The 21,211-nt window shown below is 44.2% G+C and overlaps 1 protein-coding gene across 3 annotated transcripts in view; it reads left to right on the top strand.

Annotated features, from left to right (window-relative positions):
* Positions 1–21,211, top strand: part of MTUS2 (microtubule associated scaffold protein 2) — a 319,619-nt gene that overhangs the window by 144,328 nt on the left and 154,080 nt on the right. For all 3 annotated transcript variants that reach the window (XM_040979842.1, XM_040979840.1, XM_040979841.1), the window contains one exon: positions 8,703–8,864. In XM_040979842.1, the coding sequence (XP_040835776.1) occupies positions 8,703–8,864 (162 nt within the window). The remainder of the gene's footprint in view (positions 1–8,702; positions 8,865–21,211) is intronic.

Here is a 21,211-nt window from a genome sequence, read left to right as displayed (position 1 = left end):
GTCACACAATGATGAACTGCAGTAGTGCCCATAGATGATGGCTCAAGCTTTTCAAAGTGCTTCAGATAAGGAAAAGGGGTTTATTACAACTGGTCTAATTGATGTAAAGGGGGAACTGTACAAAGTTGCTTTTAATTACTCAAAGGTCTCTTGATAGATCATGTTAGCCCATGGTCTTTTAAGTAACTAAACTCCATCAATATTTAACCATGGTCTCTCCTCTATAAATGAAATTAGGCAAATATGAAAGGAAATCTGCCGAATCAAAAAGGAAGCCTCAAGTCATTTATGTGCTTGCAGTTCAGAAGTCCACCATGGAGTAACGCGCACTTTGATCTTCCGTGGTTACTTCTGTGACTGAGTCAGTGTCCTGCCCCTGATGCTGCTGTCTTCCTTCAGCTGTGTCTTCCTCAGAAGAGTTCTGTTACCTACAGGGAAACTGAGGGAAGACATCCCATAGTAGGTCAAGTGTAAACCCTGAACCAGGCTGGGGGAGACCCAGGCTTGAACATGTGACCTCGCAGGTGGAAAAGCAGGGTGTCATTCTTGCCTATTAGGATTGTAGAAAGAGCTAGGAAAACTTGTCTGGATGGCCTAAGTGGATGAAGGGAGAGATGAAGATGAATAGAGGAACACGTTTCTGCTCTTTGCTATGGTTTAGCTGTGGTCCATGTCCAAAGAAGTAAATCTGGAGAATTTTTGCCTGGCCTTGGGCACTGAGATTCTAAGTCCATCCATCAGGCACCAGGAAAACCACCTCCTGGGCAGAGATGGTCAGTGTCAGCACATGTACCGCCTGCAGACATCATCTGCTTCATTCGCGGATCTGGCAGAGTCATCCATGTCTTAGAGGGCGTTTTCTCAGGCATGCCCAGGACAGGATCTCATACACTGTGATGGCATTTGGGCTGATGGCTGGCAAAGGAGCTGCCTTTGTAAGTGCAGGTGCTGCTGCCCGTGGCCACATGCATCGAGCACAAGGCACTTGGTTTAGGTGGGTTTGTTGAAGGTGAATCCAGGAACAGAGTAAATAAGTAAAAAAGTCATGGAGGGCTTCTTTGACTAGCTTTTTTGGTAACAAAGTTAACGAAGTTTCAGAGGCGGAGCCTGTTGTTCTGGAGTTGTAGTGCTCATGGTGATTCCATAAGATACTTATTAGCCTTAAAAATTTTGCTGCCAATGTACTTCCTGAAGGGGCTTGTACCTTGCAGCAGGAATCCTTGATACATTGTCTTCCACTTAGCCCCTGGCCTGCAGAAGTCTGTCCTACCACTTGAGGGTGGATGGCTTAAGTGCCTGAGTCCCTGCACACATGAAGGAGACCTGAAAGAAGCTCCTACTTCAGCCTGGCTCAGCCCTGACCACTGTAGCCGTGTGAGGAACGGAGACAATGGATGGAAGATATATCTCCCTCTCTGCCTCTGTACCTCTGACTTTCAAATAAATGAATAAATGAATCTTTTAAAAAAAATAAAGATTCAGTGTAATGTTAGCCATTACCATCTAGAATGTTTGAGATAGTGGATTTGAGGAAAAGGCCTTTTTAAAAGGAAACAAGAAAAATATTGGCAGTCTTTTTTAGGAAATAGTCAAACCACATCTTTATAGTGACTCCCATGTTTTTCATGTCAATGTAATGCTTTGCAGTTCCCAGCCTATCCCTGCATGTCCTCCCCATCACCCTGCCTTTCCCTCCCTCACTGTAGGGCAGCCACACTCTCTCCTACATAAGCTTACACTTTATAACCAACCATATGCTATCCCATCTCCTCCCTCACCTGCTCCAAGTATTTGCTTTAATATCCCCTTCTCAGCAGAACTTCCCCAAATCCAGCCCTCATCCTCTACTGTTTCCCGGGTGTTGTGCTGGCCAGCCCACTGGTATTTACTTGATCAGCTCCAGAAAAATGTCAGCTCCAGGAAAATAGGGCAATGACTAAAATGTGTCTCAGGAAATGTTAAAGAATATTTTCTTACTTATTTGAAAGGCAAGGTTAGAGAGAGAGGGTGGGGGGAGAGAGAGAAACTAACTCTGCCTTGCAACTAGAGAGAGAGAAGGAGAGAGGAAGAGAGAGAGAGAGAGAGAGATGTTCCATCTGCTGATTTACATCTCAAAAGACTGCTATGGCCAGAGCTGGGCAGAGCTCAAGCCAGGAGTCAGGAGCCTCTTCCTATTTTTCCTATATGGGTACGGGGGCCCAAGCACTTGGGCCATCTTCTGCTGCTTTCTCAGGTGCATTAGCAGGCAGCTAGATTGGAAGTAGAACAATTGGGTTGTGAACAGGCTCTCATGTGGGAAGCTGGTGACCTTACCTGCTATACCACATTGCTGGCCCCAGGAATACTTAAGTAATAGAATAAACGTGTGTAGCAGTGGAGAAATTTAATTTACTGGCTATCACCTTAGCAGCAAACAGCCACCATCCAATGCACGTTTGTGCATAAGGCAGATTCTTAACCTGTTTCTTACAATTAAAGTATCACCCTCTCCCTGTTACAAAGGAGATAAAAGGCATCTGAGTCATTTTAAACATATCCCTTCTCCTTCTTAGAGAACTAAGATTCAGGGGAGTGAGAGTTTAAATCTGTGACTGAGTTTTTGTTGTTTATATTCCTCAATTATAAACAACCTTTTTGAAAGAATAAATAGGTAAGAAAAGTGGGAAAAGAAATTGTAAAAGTACGAATGCAAGATAACACCAGGGTTAACCACACTACAATCAAAGTGAAGGCCTCTATGCAGAGCAAGTGTGGCTCTCTACTCTGAGTCAGCTTGGTACCTGATGGCGGTTGAAGCTGACACCCCCACGACAGGCACAGAGCCACCAGAGCAGATGGCTAGGCATGCAGATCTTGTCAGGGAGCTGTGCTGCACTCACAGTGTGAGTCCCGGCCTCTTGCCTGCTGCCTGTCACCACCATCAGGGCACCTGGGCCTTGTGAATGTTGTTGACTCCAGTCAGCCAACTTAGCATTCAGGAACATTTCGGAGGCCAGGTGCTATTGGAAGTAAAACTAGAAAGTCAAGTTAAATATATCTTTCTCTCTGTGGGTCTGGAACTCCAGCACTGTTTTGTTGATGCCCTTCAAAATGGGAATTGAAGGAATGGTGCTGTGTGTTAAGCTGCTGCCTGTGACACAGCATCCATCTTGAGTACCAGTTTGAGTCTCCACTTCTGATCCAGCTCCCGGCTAATGGGCCTTGGAAAGCAGAGGAAGATGGCCCAAGTGCTTGTGATCCTGCCACCCATGTGGGAGACCCTGATCAAACTTCTAGTTCCTGGTTTTGGCTTGACCCAAGCAGATGTTTTAACTCTTTAAGGAATGACTCTATACTTAGTAATCTTTTTTTTAAAGAGATAGGACCTTAATTGCCCTTTGTCTCCTGGTCTCTTAACCTAGCTTCATGGGCAATTTCCTCTTCCTAGAGCCTAACTTTTGTTTTCTGTTCTTGTAACAACTTTTATTTGTCCATTTATTTGAAATGTTTGAACACAGAAGGGTTCATTCTCCCAAAATGGCCACAGTAGCTGCAGGTAGCCATAAAGCTAAATGCCTAGAACTGCATCTGAATCTTTCACAGGCATTTCTGGGATCCAAGCACTCAAGCAGTCTCCTGCTGCTTTATCACGTGAATTCACAAAGAGGTGGATGTGAAGTAGAGCATCTGGGACTCAAACTAGCATGCCAACATGGAATGCCGGTGTTGTAGACAGTGCCTTAACGTGCTGCACCACAGTGCTGGCCTCAAACACTGCTTCCCGAAGGTGAATAAGCAAGAAGTGGCTGAGAGGGGAGCAGAAGTGAAATACCACATGAGCTGGGCTACACAAGAGAAGGGGCACCTGACATTCTTGTTTCTTGCCAAGTTTCATTATTTTGCTGTGATTTTCTGATCTGTTCACAACCTTTGGAGGTTTCCAAGTGCTGAGCAAACCAAACACGGCTTCCGTCACTTGGGGCCTTCTGCCATTATTCACCGCTTCTGTCCTTCCCTTAGAATTTCCTTTATTCTCTCCTGATGTACTCTTTGATCAAACCGGACTTCTTCACTAAATGCAGGATCTGTACAGTTTGCTGACCACCAGGGAAAGAAAAAAACCTTGGCTGACTGTTGACAAGAGGCCTTTATTGGAGTAAGGTCCATTCTTAGGCCTTTTCTCTGCGCAATGTAGAGGTAGAGAGAAAGCAGTGAGTAGCGGGGACAGAAGGCAGGAATGAAAAAGACGTGCAAAGAAGGGTGCAGGAGGCTTTTACACCTCTCCTGAAGCGTCAGCCAGAATGGGTGCCTCTCCACCGGTCCTTATCAGGAGAGGAAATGCTTGCTTGAGTGTGTCATTGGTCCGCCAGGGCTCTGTTGCCCTGGTGATGTGCCAGTTCTACACCCTCTTCCAGGTCCTGCCGGAGGTCATCGGGTCCGACACAAACTCCATCCACTTCTGTAGTGCAAAAGCCATAAGGGTCTTTTCTCACCATCTCTTCTCAATGTTTCGCTATTTTTACGAAGACAAATCCTACCTGTCACAAGCTGCTTAGGATGTCTCTGATAAATAATACTATCCCAGGTGTCTCTGGCCTGAGCTTGCCTTGCTCTGTATTGACACCTGTTAAGATGTGTGTCGCTTTCTGGTCACTGTGGATTGTGTTTCTCTCTTGTCCTTTGCCTGGACACGTCACCATGACATTGACCACTGCTAGCGAATGTGTGTCTTTCAGGAGTGTTGAAAATGGATGCATTCACATAAATGCAAATTTCTCTCGAAACTAGAGGCTTCCTTCCCCTTGCTGCTGAAGCTTAGCACCCTGCCTAAGATATCACCAGCCACCTGCCCGTCTTTCCGTGGACAATGGAAGGATTTCTTAAAGTCCAAAAGCCTACAGTGAGGCTTTTTTCTGCTTAAGCCACCTTTTTGAAGCTTTCTCTTCACTCTTGGCTATCACCATTCCACTTTCACACTTTCCATCTAACCATTGTCTCCTGAACCTGAGTTTTCTTTATTTACTTTTAAAAGATTAGTTTTATGTATTTGAAAGTCAAAGTTACAGAAAGAGATAGAGACAAGGAGGGGAGAGGTCTTGCATCTACTGGTTCCCTTCCCAAGTGGCCACAATGGTAGAATTTGGACAAGTTCAAAGCCAGGAGCTTCTTCCAGGTCTCCCATGTGGGTGCGGGGCCCAAGGAATTGGGCCTTTTTCCATCGCCTTCTCAGGCACCTTACCAAGGAGGTAGATGGAAGTGGGCAGCCGGGACTCAAGCTGACACTCATATGGGATGCAAGTATTGCAGGTAAAAAGCTTAACATGTATGCCACAGCACCACTTCTGACTCCCAAAGTTCCTTAGTCAGATATTTTATTTTGAAAAAGAAATTGTGAAAATGACAAGGTAACAGTGTTACGTTATCTCTTTAAGGTGAAAAGGAAAGTAGATGCCTGGGTTAAAATATGCAGAAGTTTAAGAAATAAAACATTCAGTTGATACTTGAATAATTAAACTAAATTTTGTAACCAAGTGATAAATGCCATGAAATCAATGAAATATTCATCAATTAGGCAATCATGCAGCAAAGCATTGTGCAAGTTGATTGCCTAGGATTAAAAAAACTCAGTGAAGAGAGTGCCTCTTATAATATGGATGTATCTTCAAAATCTGTGACATTGTTTACTAGGATTTGGCTGTTAATGTTATTATATTATTAATAACTTTTTTGCTTATCTTCTACAGACCTCTTTTCTTTGAAAAACCTCTTTTTGCAGGCATTTGGTATACTAGTAAAATGTCATTTGTGATGGCCACATCCCCTGCCAGAGTCCGTGGGTTCAAGTCCTGCCTCTGGTTCCACCACAGTTTCTTTGCTAACATGCACCCTAGAAGGCAGCAGATGATAATTCAAGTACTTGAGACCCTGCCGTCTCCTTAGGAGACACAGACTGTGTTTCCCAATCCTGGCTTTGGTCTGGCCCAAAAGCCATATATTTTGGGCATATGAGGAGCAGACCCTCAGAGAGAAGATATTCAGTCATTCATTCTTTCTTTATCTCTCCCCCTCCCTCCCATTTCTCCCCCTCCCTCCTCACCTTTTAGGAATAAAGAAAGGTGGCAGGTAGAGGCAGTGGTGTTCACACCTGGCCATCTGCACTGTTAACCCCCTTGCAGATGCTTCTGTGGCTGCATGGTCAAATGTCATGGCAGACTGCTTGCCTCCCCGCCCCCCATCCCTGCCCTGGGTGAAGTGGATTGCCACTGAGCTGTCTGAATTGGCCCTGGGAATTACTTCCCATGGTCTCTGTTCTCCAAAACTTTTCCTGGTCCACACAAGCAGTTTATTTCTAGTTGTTTCCTTTCTCTTATCAAGTAGTTGGTTTTATGTTGTCAGCATTGTTGCAAGGTGTTTGGAGCATGTAAATACTTCCACAGTCATTTCCAAGTGCTGAGTGTTTTTCTAGTTGCTGAATGATGTGTCTTTAATTACTGGTTATTTTCAGTTGGTCTTCAAAGTGTGGAACACTCTCCCGCCTTAATGGACAAAAAAAAAAAAAAAGAGTTCTCCATTATTTTGTTTGTGGGTAATTCAAGCCTTCCATCAGAGGGGAATTCCTAGCTTTTTGACACTTGTATTACAGGTACATGAATTGGTTCCCAGCCAAACAGCCAGATCTCTAAATTGACGGGTCACATGAATAATGAATTGCATGTGAGACAATGATGCCAGATACAAGAGTGTTTGATCAAAAGATATTTGAACTCTGCAAGTGATACAAAATGTTTTTTCTCTTTAAGAAATTGTGACAAACTGTGAAGTAAAAGACTGTGAAAGGTTTTGCACTCAGTTCAGCTTCTAGCATACATGTGAGAGAAGAGGTTACCCTGGCAGCCTGGCAGCTGGAGGCCAGACATTAGGTAATTTTGTGAAACCTCCAGGGGCTGAGTCTTGGCTGCCTGTATCAGAGCTGTGGCAGACTCCAGAGAGGCTCTGGTTAGCTCACTTGATGAGTCAGTGTTTTCCAAGCTCCTCCTGGTGTCACTTTCCCTGGATCAAACATGTGCATGCTTTTTTTGTTTTTGTTTTTTTCCTGACATTCAGAATATAGTGCCAATCCCTTCAAGGGAGTTTCATGATTTGTTCTGTTTGCAGAGGCCAAGTTCACTTTCTTTGTACTAGCTGGAACTATTAAGAACCTCACACAGATCCTAACAGAACAAGATTAAGGCCTGCATTAGGGAATAGTACATTCTTTTCCCTTCCTCAATATACTTTTCTTTGGAGACAATGCAACAAACCATAAGCATTTAGGGGAGAGAAAAATAAGTCTGGGCCACACCAGCTTTTCCCGTGTAAATCTGACCCAGACACTTACCCTCATGTACCTTCTTTTCAGGGTGTCCAAGCAGTTGGCAGTCCTACCTGTATGTTGAGAAGTAACCTACAGTTGTCCATAATTGTCTTTTGCCTTTGAAATAAATGAGGCTCAAGTTTGAGGTCCTCCCAGTTTGGTGAGGATCTGGGGGACTCTATCTCCATGCTCACTGCCCTTCTGTCTTCCTCACACACCTGTCACTCTGGAGGTAAAATGAGCTGGGTTTCTGAGAGTTCCAAGCTCACTTCCTAGGCCAGTGGCCCGCAGATGCACAGCTGCTGTCTATTCCCACATGCTCTGCGTCTGCATACTTTCAGCTCACCTGAGATCACAGATGAATTTTTAAGCAGCTGCGTTTGTACTGAATAGGTAACAGTCCATTTCCTTTGTCATTATTCCATGAATAATATTCAATATTCTCATGAACTGTTGACATGGCATTGGCATTGCATTAAGTGTTAGAGTTCAACTAGGGATAATTTAAAACATAGAGAAGGATTACAAAGGCCTCAGGCAAATGTTACAACATTTTATGTAGGAAACTTGAGTATCTGAAGGTTTGAATGCCTCTGCAGGGCCTGGACCCAGTCTGACTTCAGCAGCATTTCTGTGCTCACTTCTCTGTGTAACTGACACTGCATATCTGGGGGCGGAAAGGACTACTTAATGAAAGTATTCAAGTACGTGTACATCACATCCATATGCAACTGCGCACACATCAACAGACTGTGTGTATGTGTGCCTAGGTACAATTTCAGAGCACAGTTCTGTTCTGTGTAGAACGCCCTTCTCTGTGGAGAATTGAGTGCTAGACATCCATGCCATGACCAAAGAGAGTTCTTCTCCTGTGCTGTTGCAGAGGATTATTTTTCAAGGCCACTTAAGTTTAGAATTCAAGTTCTGGAGCCAGCATGATGGCATAGCAAGTGGAGCTGCCACCTGTGATGCCATCATCCAACATGGGCGCTGGTTCCTGTCACAGCAGCTCCGCTTCCGACCCGTTCCCTGCTAATTGTCCAGGAAAAGCAGCAGAAGACAGACTACCTGTTTGAGCCCTTGCATCCTTGTGGGACACACCCATAAAGCTCCTGACGGCTGGCTCTGACTTGGCCCAGCACTGGTCCTTGTGGCCATCTGAGGAGTGAACTGAGAGTGGAAGATATTTGTCTCTTCCTTCCTTCCTTCCTTTCTGTAACCCTTTCAAAATAAATAAGATTTTTAAGCAACAACTCAAGTTCAAAGGCAGATGGCATCATGAAGCGTGGTGGGCAAGTCTCCCTGGTGAGGAGGCCCATCTATTTTTCATGCGGTTATAATTCACATGCTGTCTGCCTCCCTCCCACAGGTTCAACCTTTGCTAATGAAGAACAACCAGGCCTGAAGTCAGCTCTGCCTTCAAAAGATGCACCCAAGGGGAACAGCCGGGCGGCTCCTACAACATCCTCCAGTGTGCCAACACCCCGCAGGAGTTTGCTGCCTGCACCCAAATCCCCTGCCACACCCGCTGGTGAGTCTGTTTGCCTCAGAGAAGCTCCATAGTGGAGTGCCCTTTGAAACTTCTCTGCACAGCAGTTGCCTGGTTGAGACTGGAGATGAGTTTAAATGACATTATAATTAAGAACAATGCCACAGCTGTTCAAAAGGCACCTTTCTTGTCTTCATGTTGAAGGTCCCATAGTTCCTTTTTGCTACTCTCCTGGTCTGATAACCCTTTGAATCACATAGTTTTTATTTCAGAAAGCAAAATCCAAGCTATTTTAAGCAGATTGGCATTTGGCAGAAGGAAATGGGTACTCTGAGAAAGAGCAAGGTCTAGGCTGAGCCAGCAAGAATGAGTCTCGGAACCCCATGGGGAATCACTGCCCCCTGCTGGTTATAGGCACACACCTCCGAAGGTGGGCAGGGGACAGTGACAGAACAGAATTGGCTCCACAACTACACTGTACCTGCTAGATCCATGCTAGAAAAATGAATACCCATGCCCTGCATGTCCATATTCATGAAGCAGGGGACTGGATGGGGAGGGGAGCTCACTGGGCAAAGGTCCGAGTGAGGGTGCCTGTCCACCGGTACTGCCAAGGCAGCCTGCTCATGGCCGCTACCACATTTTCTCCTCCCTTGTCTCATTCAATGCGTCTGCTCCGCTGTGGGCTGCCAGGCACATCGTTCCTCACTTTGCATCTTCTGCACTGCAGAAGGCACACGCACGGTGATACAGTGGGGACTGAGCCCTAATCCATCACAGACAGCTCACCAGATTGCTGTTAATTCCTGCATATTTTCTTCTTCTATGAATATAATCATATATCATTGTAGAGACTTATGCACATGTGTAGGTTTTATTAGTTTTTAAAATGAATTTGTACTTCAAGGCTCTCTAATCCAGCAATCTGAAACCTAAATTGTTGTAAAATCTGAAACATTTGCATGTTTAATTTCAGAGGCAGGTGCTGGTTCACTCCCCGAATGCCTGTAGTTGCTATGGCCGGATCAGACTGAAGCCAGGGCTGTTATGTGAGCGGCAGGGACATCTCTCAGGGACTGCAGTGACAGGATGCTGAAATCAGAAGGCAGAGCCAGTATTCAAGCCCACCTTCTCTGATGCAGGATTCAGGCATCATAGCACGCATCTTAAAATGCCCATTCCCCCACAAACCTGACACTTTTTGAGTACCAGGTGCACAGTGCCACAAGTGGAAAATTCCCCTCCTTACCTCACATGGCAACTCACGGTCAAAACACAAGTTAGGAATAGTCTGTAAAATTATCTTCAGGCCTTATGTGAAAGGTAGATATGAGGCATTGTCCAAATTCATGTAAAACTTCACTTTCTTCCCCAGTATATCTCATTATGTATATGCAGGTATTCTTAAATCTGAAATGTGAAGCATTTTTGAAAATGCATACACAGCAAATATACCCGTTTTTCTACATGTTGCTTTCTTTACTCCAATTCTTGTTGTGGAAATTGACCACTAGAGACTGGAGAGCCAGGTGTGGAAAGGAAGAAGCTTTCTTGCCTCCTGGGGACACCAGCCTGAATCACCGTATTAATGGCTGGGCCCCGATCGTCCTCTCTCCATTTTTTTCTAGGGAAATGGGGTGAGCTATTTTTAACACTGGGCAAGCAAGCAGGAATACAGGAGCAAATACCGGCAGTTAACTTTGGGGCTGCTGCACTCCTGAGAACTGCCTGAGTTGTTACAGCCAGCATTTCCTTATCTCTTCCTTTATCCTCACTCTTCTTGGCTTTACCTGACTTTGCTGTTCCCGAGAAACCTAGTTTCTTGCTATGTGACTGCCGTGTCCTGCATGTGAAGTTGCTTTTGACTCACGTACAGGACAGCCAAGTTTATTAATAAGAAATACTGAAGCAATATCACAAGGATTAAACAAAGGAATCCTGAACTTTGACAACATACTCTACCTGTGTGGCTGCAAGGAAATGTGGCTTCTACTAGAGGGGCGAGTGTGTAGATCTCACATGCATTGATTGCTTGATTTAGTAGTCCCACCCGAGGACTCCTTAGCAGAAGCAGACTGACAGGACTGTGCCTGGGGGGTAGGATGCAGCCCTGAATAGGAGGAACTCAAAAACTAAGCACATGTTTATGAATTGGGGACTGTGTGCATAGTCTCATGCATCCACAGCAAGCATTATGAAGGAGTGCTGTACGAATGGGAACTGTCACGCTACATCACTAGCAAGTGTTTTCCGGGAGATATCACTAAGAAATGTGAAGGAAAATATGCATATTGCTCTTGTCTAAGCAATAGATAAATTTTATTATACATGCAATTATATTGAGAAAAAACATTAGAAGAATGTCAGCATTTTTATTCTTTTTTTTTTTTGAAAGTTTATTTATTGGCTTAAAGGAGCACCAGAGGATGGGGAGGGGAGAGAGAGAGAGACCTTTCATCCCTTAATTTACTCCCCAGATGCCCACAGCAGTCAGGGCCAGGCCAGGCCAAAGTCAAGAGCCATGAAGTCAATTTGGATCGTCTATGGAGGGAGCCCAAGTACTTGAACCCTCATCTGCTGCCTCCCGGGATACACATTAGTAGGAGGGTAAATTGAGTGTAAAGGCAGGAGGACTCAGTCCCAAGCACTTTGAAATGCCCACTCCATGGGCCTCCCAAGCAGGACTTGTTGTCTGCTGACCTTGACCCGTTCTTATCCTTGCTGCTGATGAACTACCACTTTGTTGAAAATCCACTTATCATTTCTGGCTTTTCTGCAGACATCCAATAGATTCACTGAAATTACTCTTCCACCAAATTTTGATGATTCGGATCATTACTTTTTTTCTTCCTCCAGACCATACTTGCTGAACCTTTGCCAAGTCAGTGACTAGCTTACCGAGTGTTGTGCTGGGGAAGAGAATTCCTGCAGATAGAAAAATCACTGAAATGTTATTCCTGTCCTCAAAGGATTCATAAACTGATGGTAGAGGAACACAAAGGAACCTTTACTAAAGCATGAATCAACAGTGCTTTAATGAGCCATAAACACCCTGATGTGTTATGTTTGGCCTGACTAGGAATGACTGCAGTTCTTTCTCCCTCAGATGAACAGTTGGCTAATGCTCCCTTTACCTACTAGACTCAGGCAGAAGAAAGAAGAGTTCAAAGGAAACAAGCTGAATTTTCTGACATGAAATGAATCTGCGATGCTTAGGAAACACCTGGACAACAGAGTCCAATAGTGTATTATTGACCTTGCTGTCACTATAGGCTAATGTCCACGATAAGCATCTTACCGAGAAAGATGGTTTTATTCTCACGTATGTCTTAAAGAGTCACAAGATCTAGCAGGCCCCTTTGACTCATCCTCTGGATAGATGGAGCATTGCACAGAAAGGGGAACATTGCACAGCCAGAAAACAGAATGAGGAGCTAGACCCAACTTGGCCTTTACAGACAACTCTGTTGTAAGAACTGCTTTCAGGGGTCAGTGCAATAGCTTAGTGGTTAAGTCCTTACCTTACATGTGCCAGGATACCATATAAATGCCAGTTCATGTCCCAACTACTCTGTTTCCCATCCATCTCCCTGCTTGTGGGCTGGGAAAGCAGTAGTGGATGGACCAAAGCCTGAGACTCTACCCACGTGGGAGACCCAGAAGAAGCTCCTGGTTCTTGGCTTCAGATCAGCTTAGCTCCAGCAATGTAGCCACCTAGGGAGTGAACCAATGGAAGATCTTTCTGCCTCTCCTTCTCTCACTAAATCTAACTTTCCAATAAAAATAAATAAATCTTAGAAAAAACCAAAACAAAAAAAATTTTCAGAAAGGAATACCCCCAATAGCCCAAGGACTTCTACTACACCCAGCTCCCAAACACCATCATTTGATTAAATCCCACCCTCTTAGTACTATTAATACAAGACTTTGGGCTTATATTGTGGAAGTCTGCCTTTGAGTGTAGGAACCATATCATAAACCCAAGGAAAGGCAGCTGCAGGTGAGAAGCTGGTAGCTCTAAGGGAAGTTTCAAGTTGGAAATGAATTTGAACATTCATGAGCTACTTGTCATTTCTCTGGGTACTGACACTGTAGGTATCTGTTTGGCCTGGGAGGATGTGGAAGGTCAAAGGAGAGGTGTGAGGGAAATGGATGCAGCAGACAGACAAGGTGCTTCTGAATCTGAGTGTGGAATGGAAGAGGCACATCGATGCCCTACATTTCAGTTAGTCTTTGATGAATGGGAAAGATGAAGGGCAGGAAAACAGGGTGCAGCTTAAAGAGAAAGCCCAAACGAGGTTGGTGGTTTTAAGAATGAAAGGAGTTTCATCTTCACATTTAGAAGCATCAAGGGCATTAGGAGTAAAGGTGACAGGCCCCATGTGGTAGCCTAGAGGCTAAAATCCTCACCTTGCATGCGCCTGTATTTCATACAGGTGCTGGTTCTAATCCTGGCAGCCCCGCTTCCCATCCAGCTCTCTGTTTGTGGCCTGGGAAAGCAGTCAAGGATGGCCCAAAGGCTTGGGACCCTGGACCCACATGGGAGACCCGGAAAAGGCTCTGGGCTCCTGGCTTTGGATTGGCTCAGCTCCGGCTGTTGCGGTTGGTTGGGGAGTGAATCAACAAACAGATAATCTTCCTCTCTATCTCTCCTCTCTGTATATCTGACTTTCCCATGAAATAATTTTTAAAAAGGTGTAAAGGTAACAGTAGTAGAGATATTTGTAAAGTGGTAAAAATGGCATTGGGAAGGGAAGTCAGGTCCTGCCATGTTGGACTACAGGGTACAGAAGGACCGGTCTTGAATAGAAGCTGTGTCTTCTTTGCTTGTCTAAGTCTGGTGGCTCCACTACGGACTCTGGAGGTGGGTTCTAGGAGATTTGTGAAGAAATTGGTAATGTGCTTCCCAACCTTCCATTACCTTCTGGTTCATGACTGATGAAGTCAGAGCTGAGATGTCCTTCCCCAAACACCTGCTTCTGAAGCAAGGGGCAACAATCTGCACCCTAGCTGGTGCATGGGGAAGACAGGATCAGAGACTACAAAAAGGCCAAGACAGTTCTATATTTCCCAGGTGACTTTGAATCCATACTGCTGGTTTGACATGACATGTGCTAAAATAGAATCCACTGTTTTGCCAGTCTTTTACATGTATCCCTAGTTTTGTGTAACAAACTAAAATACCTTTGTTTATTCTACTATGTGTTATACAAGAATTCAGTATAGAGGTCCTGATGTTTGTTGGAGCTGCAGGACCAAAGCTGTACAGACTTGGTCACTCTTCACAGATGGGACACTTTGCCAACGAAGTCACATGTGGGCCTCAGGGCAGGGCAGCCACCATAGTCCTCTTCCTGCACCTCCCATGAGAAGGCTGATGTGCACCAGCCCCAGCCCCACTCATCTCAGCCATGGGACCTGAAGCAGACCTTTTCATCCTTCTCAGTCAGCTAAAAGAAAACAAGAATGAGAGGGTCATGATACATACTCCCTAGGGTTGTTTTGAGAATAAATGTAGATGCAGGAACAGGGGGCATTTAAATCATAGTCCCAGGATTCATTTGAATGGGAAGGAATTCCCAGGGTGGTAATTCCAAAATGTGAGAGGCAGGCAGGAGAGGAGCTTTGATGAGACTTTTCCTCTTCACCTCACTGTGTGCTCTGACCATGAATTCTACTCCGTTTTCCCCCCTTCCTTGAACGACTTTCCTCAAAATGCAGAGGTGAGTTGTTTGCCATGAAGGAACCTACCTGGGTCCTTGGCCCTTTCATTGATAAAGGGCATGAATTCTGAACCTGGGAGGAGGAGAAAATGATGAAAAGACTCACCACTCTGTTCCTTTTTCTAAGCAACAGCTTTGCTGCCTTTTCTAGAAATCCTTAAAAAATGCACACCCATTGAAAGAGAGCTCAGTGTCCCATGACACAGTTGCTGTCACTTGGGAGTCCCCTGCAAACCAGCACCACCCTCATGGCTTTTCTCGGCAAGTCCCTGTGACAGATGCATCCCTCATGCCACCTGTCTGACTTCACTATGCCCTAAAGGTACAAGGGATTGTCAAAGTATTCATGAAAAATGAGGATTGTAGAAAAAAAATGATGGATGAATTTCAAAAATGTCTTGCACCCAAACTTACCTATTCAAGTCAGTGTTCCACAGATTTTTCAAAGCCCTTGTGTATGTCTCTCTCACCGCCCCCCCCCCCGCTCCCCGATTCCTACTGGAAACCTAACCACCAGGGTGTGGCCTTAAGAGGTGGAACTTGGGGAGCGGCTTAGTGTCCCCAAAATTGGTGCCTTCTAAGAGGCCTGGAAGAGCCTTGTCACTCATTCCTCCTCTGGAGACACACAGAGGCCTCATCTAGAAGGAACAGGTGCTCTCCAGATACTGGGTCAGCTGTGACTTGACCTTGATCTTTCCAGCTTCCAGAATCATGAGAAATCAGTTTTGTTATTTGCAAATTACCCAGTCTTGGGCTTTTTGTCATAGCAGCCCCTATGGACTAAGCAAGCGCCTCCATGCCTTCCATCTCTCCTTCCCCTAACACCTGTCTTTCCCTCAGGTCTTGACTTTCCTCTTCAAGGATCTTCCCCTCCATCGTGCTTATTGCAAGTATAGTTATATAATGACTTCTGATTTAATTAGCTGATTTAATAGTCCCCAAATCCTCATTGCAGGGTGAATGGCACAAAACTGACCCTTGACAAACACCTGCTGAGGGAAGGAAAGTCCCAACTCAGCTGAGGGTTTGGAAGCACTGCCACAAGGAGCACACATAAGGGACTTGGAACTTGGTGCAGGTGGTTACACAAGGAGACACCCAGAAAGGTGGGTGACATGCCCTGTCCCCTTCTGCTGGCACAGGCTCCAGAACACATGCCAGGGCTCACATGAACTCTGCACAGGTCTGCTTCTTAGGGGCTGAGAGCAAATTACCAAGGGTAGTAGCAGAGACACAGCTGACAAGTGCCCATAGATGGCCCCTAAGTGTTGAGTCCTTGTGTCTTAGCCCAGATCTGCTTGGAAACCTCTTTCAGTTGTTCCCTAGGGAAGGCTCTACACTTGATTTGCAGAAGGCCTTGTTTTGTACATTTTCCCATCATTGACTTGAAGGAGGAGAGCGTAGGTGTTTTACCATGATTAACCATCCCTCCCCACTCCATTGACTGAACCAGCAACTCTTTACCAGCCCCTGTGTAGGTGTGGGCCATGGGCTGTGAGCAAGTGGGCTGGCTGGTGCTCACCCTCCCTGGCCCCGTGAGCTGAGCTTCCAGCTGATCACCTGCCTCCGTCTGCAGCTGAAGTTGGAAGGTCACTGGTCTGAGATACAAGGGTCCCCCAAAATGTTCGTGGGAAACAGGAATTACAGGATAGCTAGATAAATTCATTTTGATGGAAAGTTTGTGAACTCCTTGCATAATTCTTTTATAAAATGCATTTTTCATGAATTCATGGAAGTCCCTTATTGCATGGATTTCAGTTATTGCACTTATAATTTCATTTTCCTTGCACTTTGCCTAATACCTGCATGTTTTATCCCTCTCTGCTTGCCATCAGGAGGCTAAATTCATCCTTAAGAAGGAGGCTGGGTTTGTTGTGTTAGAAAGCCACAGACACTGTGGTAAAGTCTCAGAGAAAATGCATTGAGTTATCATAGGAGGACAACTCAAGCTCATTTTAAACAAATTTAAGACTTAGTTCTGAGTTTTCTCTAGCTCTAACATCCCTGGTCTCCTGGCATTTCAAAATCATTGCTGTTGCAAGGTAAATGTTATCACAGAATTTCAGCTTTGCATTTATTCTATCGGTTTTCATTTTTAATTTACATAGAATCTAGTTTCTAAATCAGAATGTGTTCAGCCATCATGCTAATTAGAAAGCAGAGAGGAAGCCTCTCTGGATTGGATTCCTTGGATTCCTTGGGAGTGACCTGCGTTTGGTTGTTTTCATGACCAAGTTAAAGCTGATCCTGGCTGCCTTTGCCTTTGTTGGAAGGTCTCTGCTGTGACTCTCCGCTTCTCTCCCGTGATGACCCCAGGCTAATGATGGCTGAGCTCTCCTGTCTCAAATGGTCTGTGCAGTGACTGTCATGTGCTATATTGCAGGTGAATTCATGGAGTCCCAACCGCAGAACATGCCCTAGGAATCTTTGGGGTGTTTCATTTAACCTAGACCTCTGATAGGAGTTTTTCGTGAATAATTTTTTCTAGTTAATTCGTGGAACAAATGTCTAAGTGCTGGCTATAAGGCACTTGAGCTCTAGAAAAATTAGAACAGCCCTCAGCCTTAAGAAAATACAATAAGGTAAATGAATTTGTGGCCTAATCATAGCAGAGATCAAGGAGCATATAGTAATATTATTTGGATTCCTGTTAATTCTAGAACAAAGCTTCAGAACAGGGTGGGCTAGGAAAAGAGCAACCTGGAAAAGTTTAAATGGAATACGCTAGGTTTTATTGATGATTTATTTGACCATTTGGTAAAGGTTATTTGTGTGATCACTTTTTAAAAGATTTTATTTATTTTTATTGGAAAGACAAATTTACAGAGACAGAGAGACAGAAAGGTCTCTGTCCACTGGTTCACTCCCCAATTGGTCGCAATGGCTGAAGCTAAACCAGTCTGAGGTCACAAACTTCTTTTGGATCTCCCATGTGGGTGCAGGGTCCCAAGATGTTGGGCCATCCTCTGCTGCTGTCCCAGACCTCAAGCAGGGAGCTGGATTGGAAATGGAGCAGTCCGGATGTGAAACGGTGCCCATATGGAATGCCAGCCAATGCCTCAGCCCCTGTGAAATCAACTCTAATTTTAGGAAACCCAAGGACAGTCTAATAAAAAGCAGAGCATAATGCAGGTACAGAGAAAAGAGTTCATATAAGGTGCCAGCGTTGTGGTGAAATGGTAAAACCACCAACCACAGCACCAGCATCACATATCAGCATCCTCTGCTTCCAGTCCAACCCCTGCTAACGTGCCTGGGGGAGAAGCAGAAAACGGGCCACGTACTTGAGCCTCTGCCCCCCCATGTGGGAGACTGGAGGGAGTTCGTGGCTGCTGGCTTCAAACTGACCCAGCCTCAGCTGCTGCAGCCAACTGGGGAGTGAACCAGCAGGTGGAAAACCTCTGTATGTATTTTTCTTGCTTCTTTTTTATCAGGCTTTCAAATAGATTTTTAAAGAGAAAAAAAAAGGAGTTAAAATAATAGGGCAGGCAGTTGACCTGCTGGTTATGGTGTTGGTCAGGACACCCACATCTCATACTGGAGCATCTGGGTTCAATACCTGACCGTCACTGGATTCCAGCTGCTGAAGTGCAGAGGTCTGGATTAAGTTCTTGGCGCCTGACTTCAACACAGCCTCAGTCCTGGGCATTATGACATTTGTTCCCTTTGGTTCTCTACCTCTCTGTGACAACTATAAAGAAAAAAAAAAAAAAAGGACCAACGCCGTGACCTAGCAGCTAAAATCCTTGCCTTGAACATGCTCCTGGATCCCATATGGACACTGGTTCTAATCCTGGCAGCCCCGCTTCCCTTCCACTTCCGGCTTGGCCTGAAAACAATCAGAATAGTCCAATCATAAGGGTCCCTGCACTCCCATGTAGGAACCTGAAGGAAGTTCCTGCTCCTGCATCGTGATTGCACACACACCACCATTGCATCACTGGGAGTGAATCATCAGAGGAAGAATCTTCCTCTTAGTCTCTTCTCCTCTCTGTATATCTGACTTTGCAATAAAATAAAATAAATCTTTTTTTAAAAAAAGAATCTAAGTGATTAAAACAAGAAAAGAATAAAAAAGTTAGCTCAGAGCTTTCTAACTAATATGGCAAAAAAAAATTTTAATAATTAGGGCAGAAGGAGGGAGTCTCTTATTTCATCAAGAGAGAAGAATTTATTTTCCAACACATATTGTGGAGATTTTAATTCTATTAATTCTTAAAAATTATATGGAGCAGTATAATTGACAATAACATTGGTTGTATGTTCTTAAAAGCATATTCTTTCTGACTTGAAAATAGTCTAAAATTTGGAATAAAGAAAACACTTCTAAGCATGACATGAAAGCTGAAAACATTTTTAAAATGACAGATTGAACCACCTAAAAATTTTAAACTTTCTACAGTGAAAAATATCAGAGCAAAATGATAGAAACTACAGCAACAAGATGATAATGTGCAAGCAGTTTGAAGGATTTCTGAAAATCAACAAGAAAAAGGCAGCTGAATTTGAGAAAGGAGTTAAGAGTAATTTATAAAATATAAGTACAAAATGTCATTTGTACTTACATTTACTGTCAATGTATGAAAAGATGTTAAAATTTACCAATAACAACATATTCAAGACGCCAGCTTTTTCACATTTAATTAGAAAAAAAAATTTAAACCCATTGGTGAGACTATTTTGTTGTAGTATTAGTGGGTTTGGAAAAGAAGTTTAGTCTTTGGGAGAGCAGTTTGTTAATATCTAGTCCAATGGGAGTGTGCTTGTGTCTGATCCAGTATTTCTACCTCTGAGATCCTCAAGCAAAACACCTTGCACAAGCAACAATGGTATATGGTTATAGACAGGAATGCCATAACACTGAAAAATAGGAAACACTTTAAAGGTTGACATGAAAATATGCAAATAAGTTTATGATGCTTCCATTCAGTCGGTGTTTAGATAGTCATCGCCAAGAATGAAATAGATCTGAATGAATTCTATTAGAAAAATAGTTATAATGTGTTATCAGAGGAGGAGGCTGTAGAATATGACCCTCTTTGAGTAAAATTTGAAATATTTTTATGCATTTCTTTTTATAAGTTTATTGAAAAGGATAAAAACAGTTAAATAGTGAATGGCTATTATTGATGTGATATCCAAATGGGAGAAAAGTTGTGAGGGAGGAAAAGAGCTTTCATCTTTCAAATATGTATACATAACTGAAACTATGTATATAAGAAAAATTTCATGAAAGTGAAATTATATAAGATCTCATGTCTTATTAGTTCTTTAGTACCCCCGCCAACACATAAAAGACATATTTTTTTTTCCAGTCTTTCTTCTTATGTGCCACAGATTTTTTTTTCACATTATTTAATGGATACTTTATATATAGTGTTCTGCTTTAAATCGTCCACTGATTCATTTCCCAAAATGGCTTTAATGGCTGGGTCTGGGCAAGATCAAATCCAGGAGCCAGGAGCTTTATCTGAGTCTCCTATGTGGGTGCAGGAGTCCAGCAATTGGCCCATCTTTTACTGCTTTTCTAGGCCATTACCAGGGAACTGGGTCAGAAGTGGGTTAGTAAAGACTTGGACTGGCACCCATGTGGGATGCCAGCATGTTAAACAGAACCTCAGCCTAAGCCACATGCCAGCCTCTCTGTGTCTGCATTTTAAGGTGATAGCCTAAGGATTTTTCAAATTCATGATTTAAGTGTGGAAATGTTATATTTTAACATTATTATAACTGCATGTTGATTAATACTTGTGAACTGCGCACCTGTTTGGCATTTCTATCTCATAAGAATTGTGTTTACTCAGCAAACAATATTTATTGAGCACATCATGACCCCTACAAATTATGATGATTTCTGGAAGCTTCTTCAGGTTCAGAAGTGGTTATATTTACGGTTGTAATTTACTGAAGTGAAAGCATTCAGAGTGCAGTTGCAAAGGGAGAAGTTCATGAGGCAAGGTTCCATAACTCCCCTCCTGGCGGCATAGCTCAAGATGGGCTTCCTTGCGCTGGCAGTGATGTGTGCACACAGGAGGACAGTTAGACCATTGAGCAAAGTTCAGCTGAGCCTGGCCATTCACTCAGCCACTGCTCTAACACGAGCTGTCTGGCCAGCTGATGCAGCAAGGCTCCAAACGATGTGTGGAACACTGGCCCCGGGCAATGTCCCCAAAGCTCAGTCCCTGGAACCAGGAGGTGGCCCTTCAGTCAGCAGGCCTTGTTTAGGAACAAAGCAGAGTTCTGGCAGTCCAGGCCTACAGAGTTATCTCTTTCCCACAAACAAGCAGTGACCCAAGTTTCACAGGTTTCCTTAAAGTGGTAACAGCGGCTCACGCTAAAATGCACCTTTCAAAATAGCACAGAGTGGCCAGTATTACAGCACGGTGGGTTAAGTGTCCATTTGTGTTGCCAGCAGCATCCCATATCAGAGTGCCAGTTTGGGTCTCAGCTGTTCTTCTTCCAATCCAGCTTCCTAATAATGAGCCTGAGCAAGACAGCAGAGCAGAGCTCAGGGAGTGGGCCCCTGTATCCACATGAGAGACCCAGAGAGAGTTGCTGGCTCCAGGCCGTAGCCTGGCCCAGATCTGGTTATTGCAGGCATTTAGGGGGGAGTCACCAGCTGGAAAGTCTCTCTCCCTCTCTCCCTCTCTCCCTCTTTCTCTTCCT

Source organism: Ochotona curzoniae, unplaced genomic scaffold (assembly GCF_017591425.1).
Source record: "Ochotona curzoniae isolate NIBS_2020 unplaced genomic scaffold, NIBS_Ocur_1.0 contig_3332, whole genome shotgun sequence".
Taxonomy (NCBI): Eukaryota; Metazoa; Chordata; class Mammalia; order Lagomorpha; family Ochotonidae; genus Ochotona; species Ochotona curzoniae.
The sequence above is the reverse complement of the archived record's forward strand: the minus strand, read 5'-3'. Positions and strand labels throughout refer to the sequence as shown.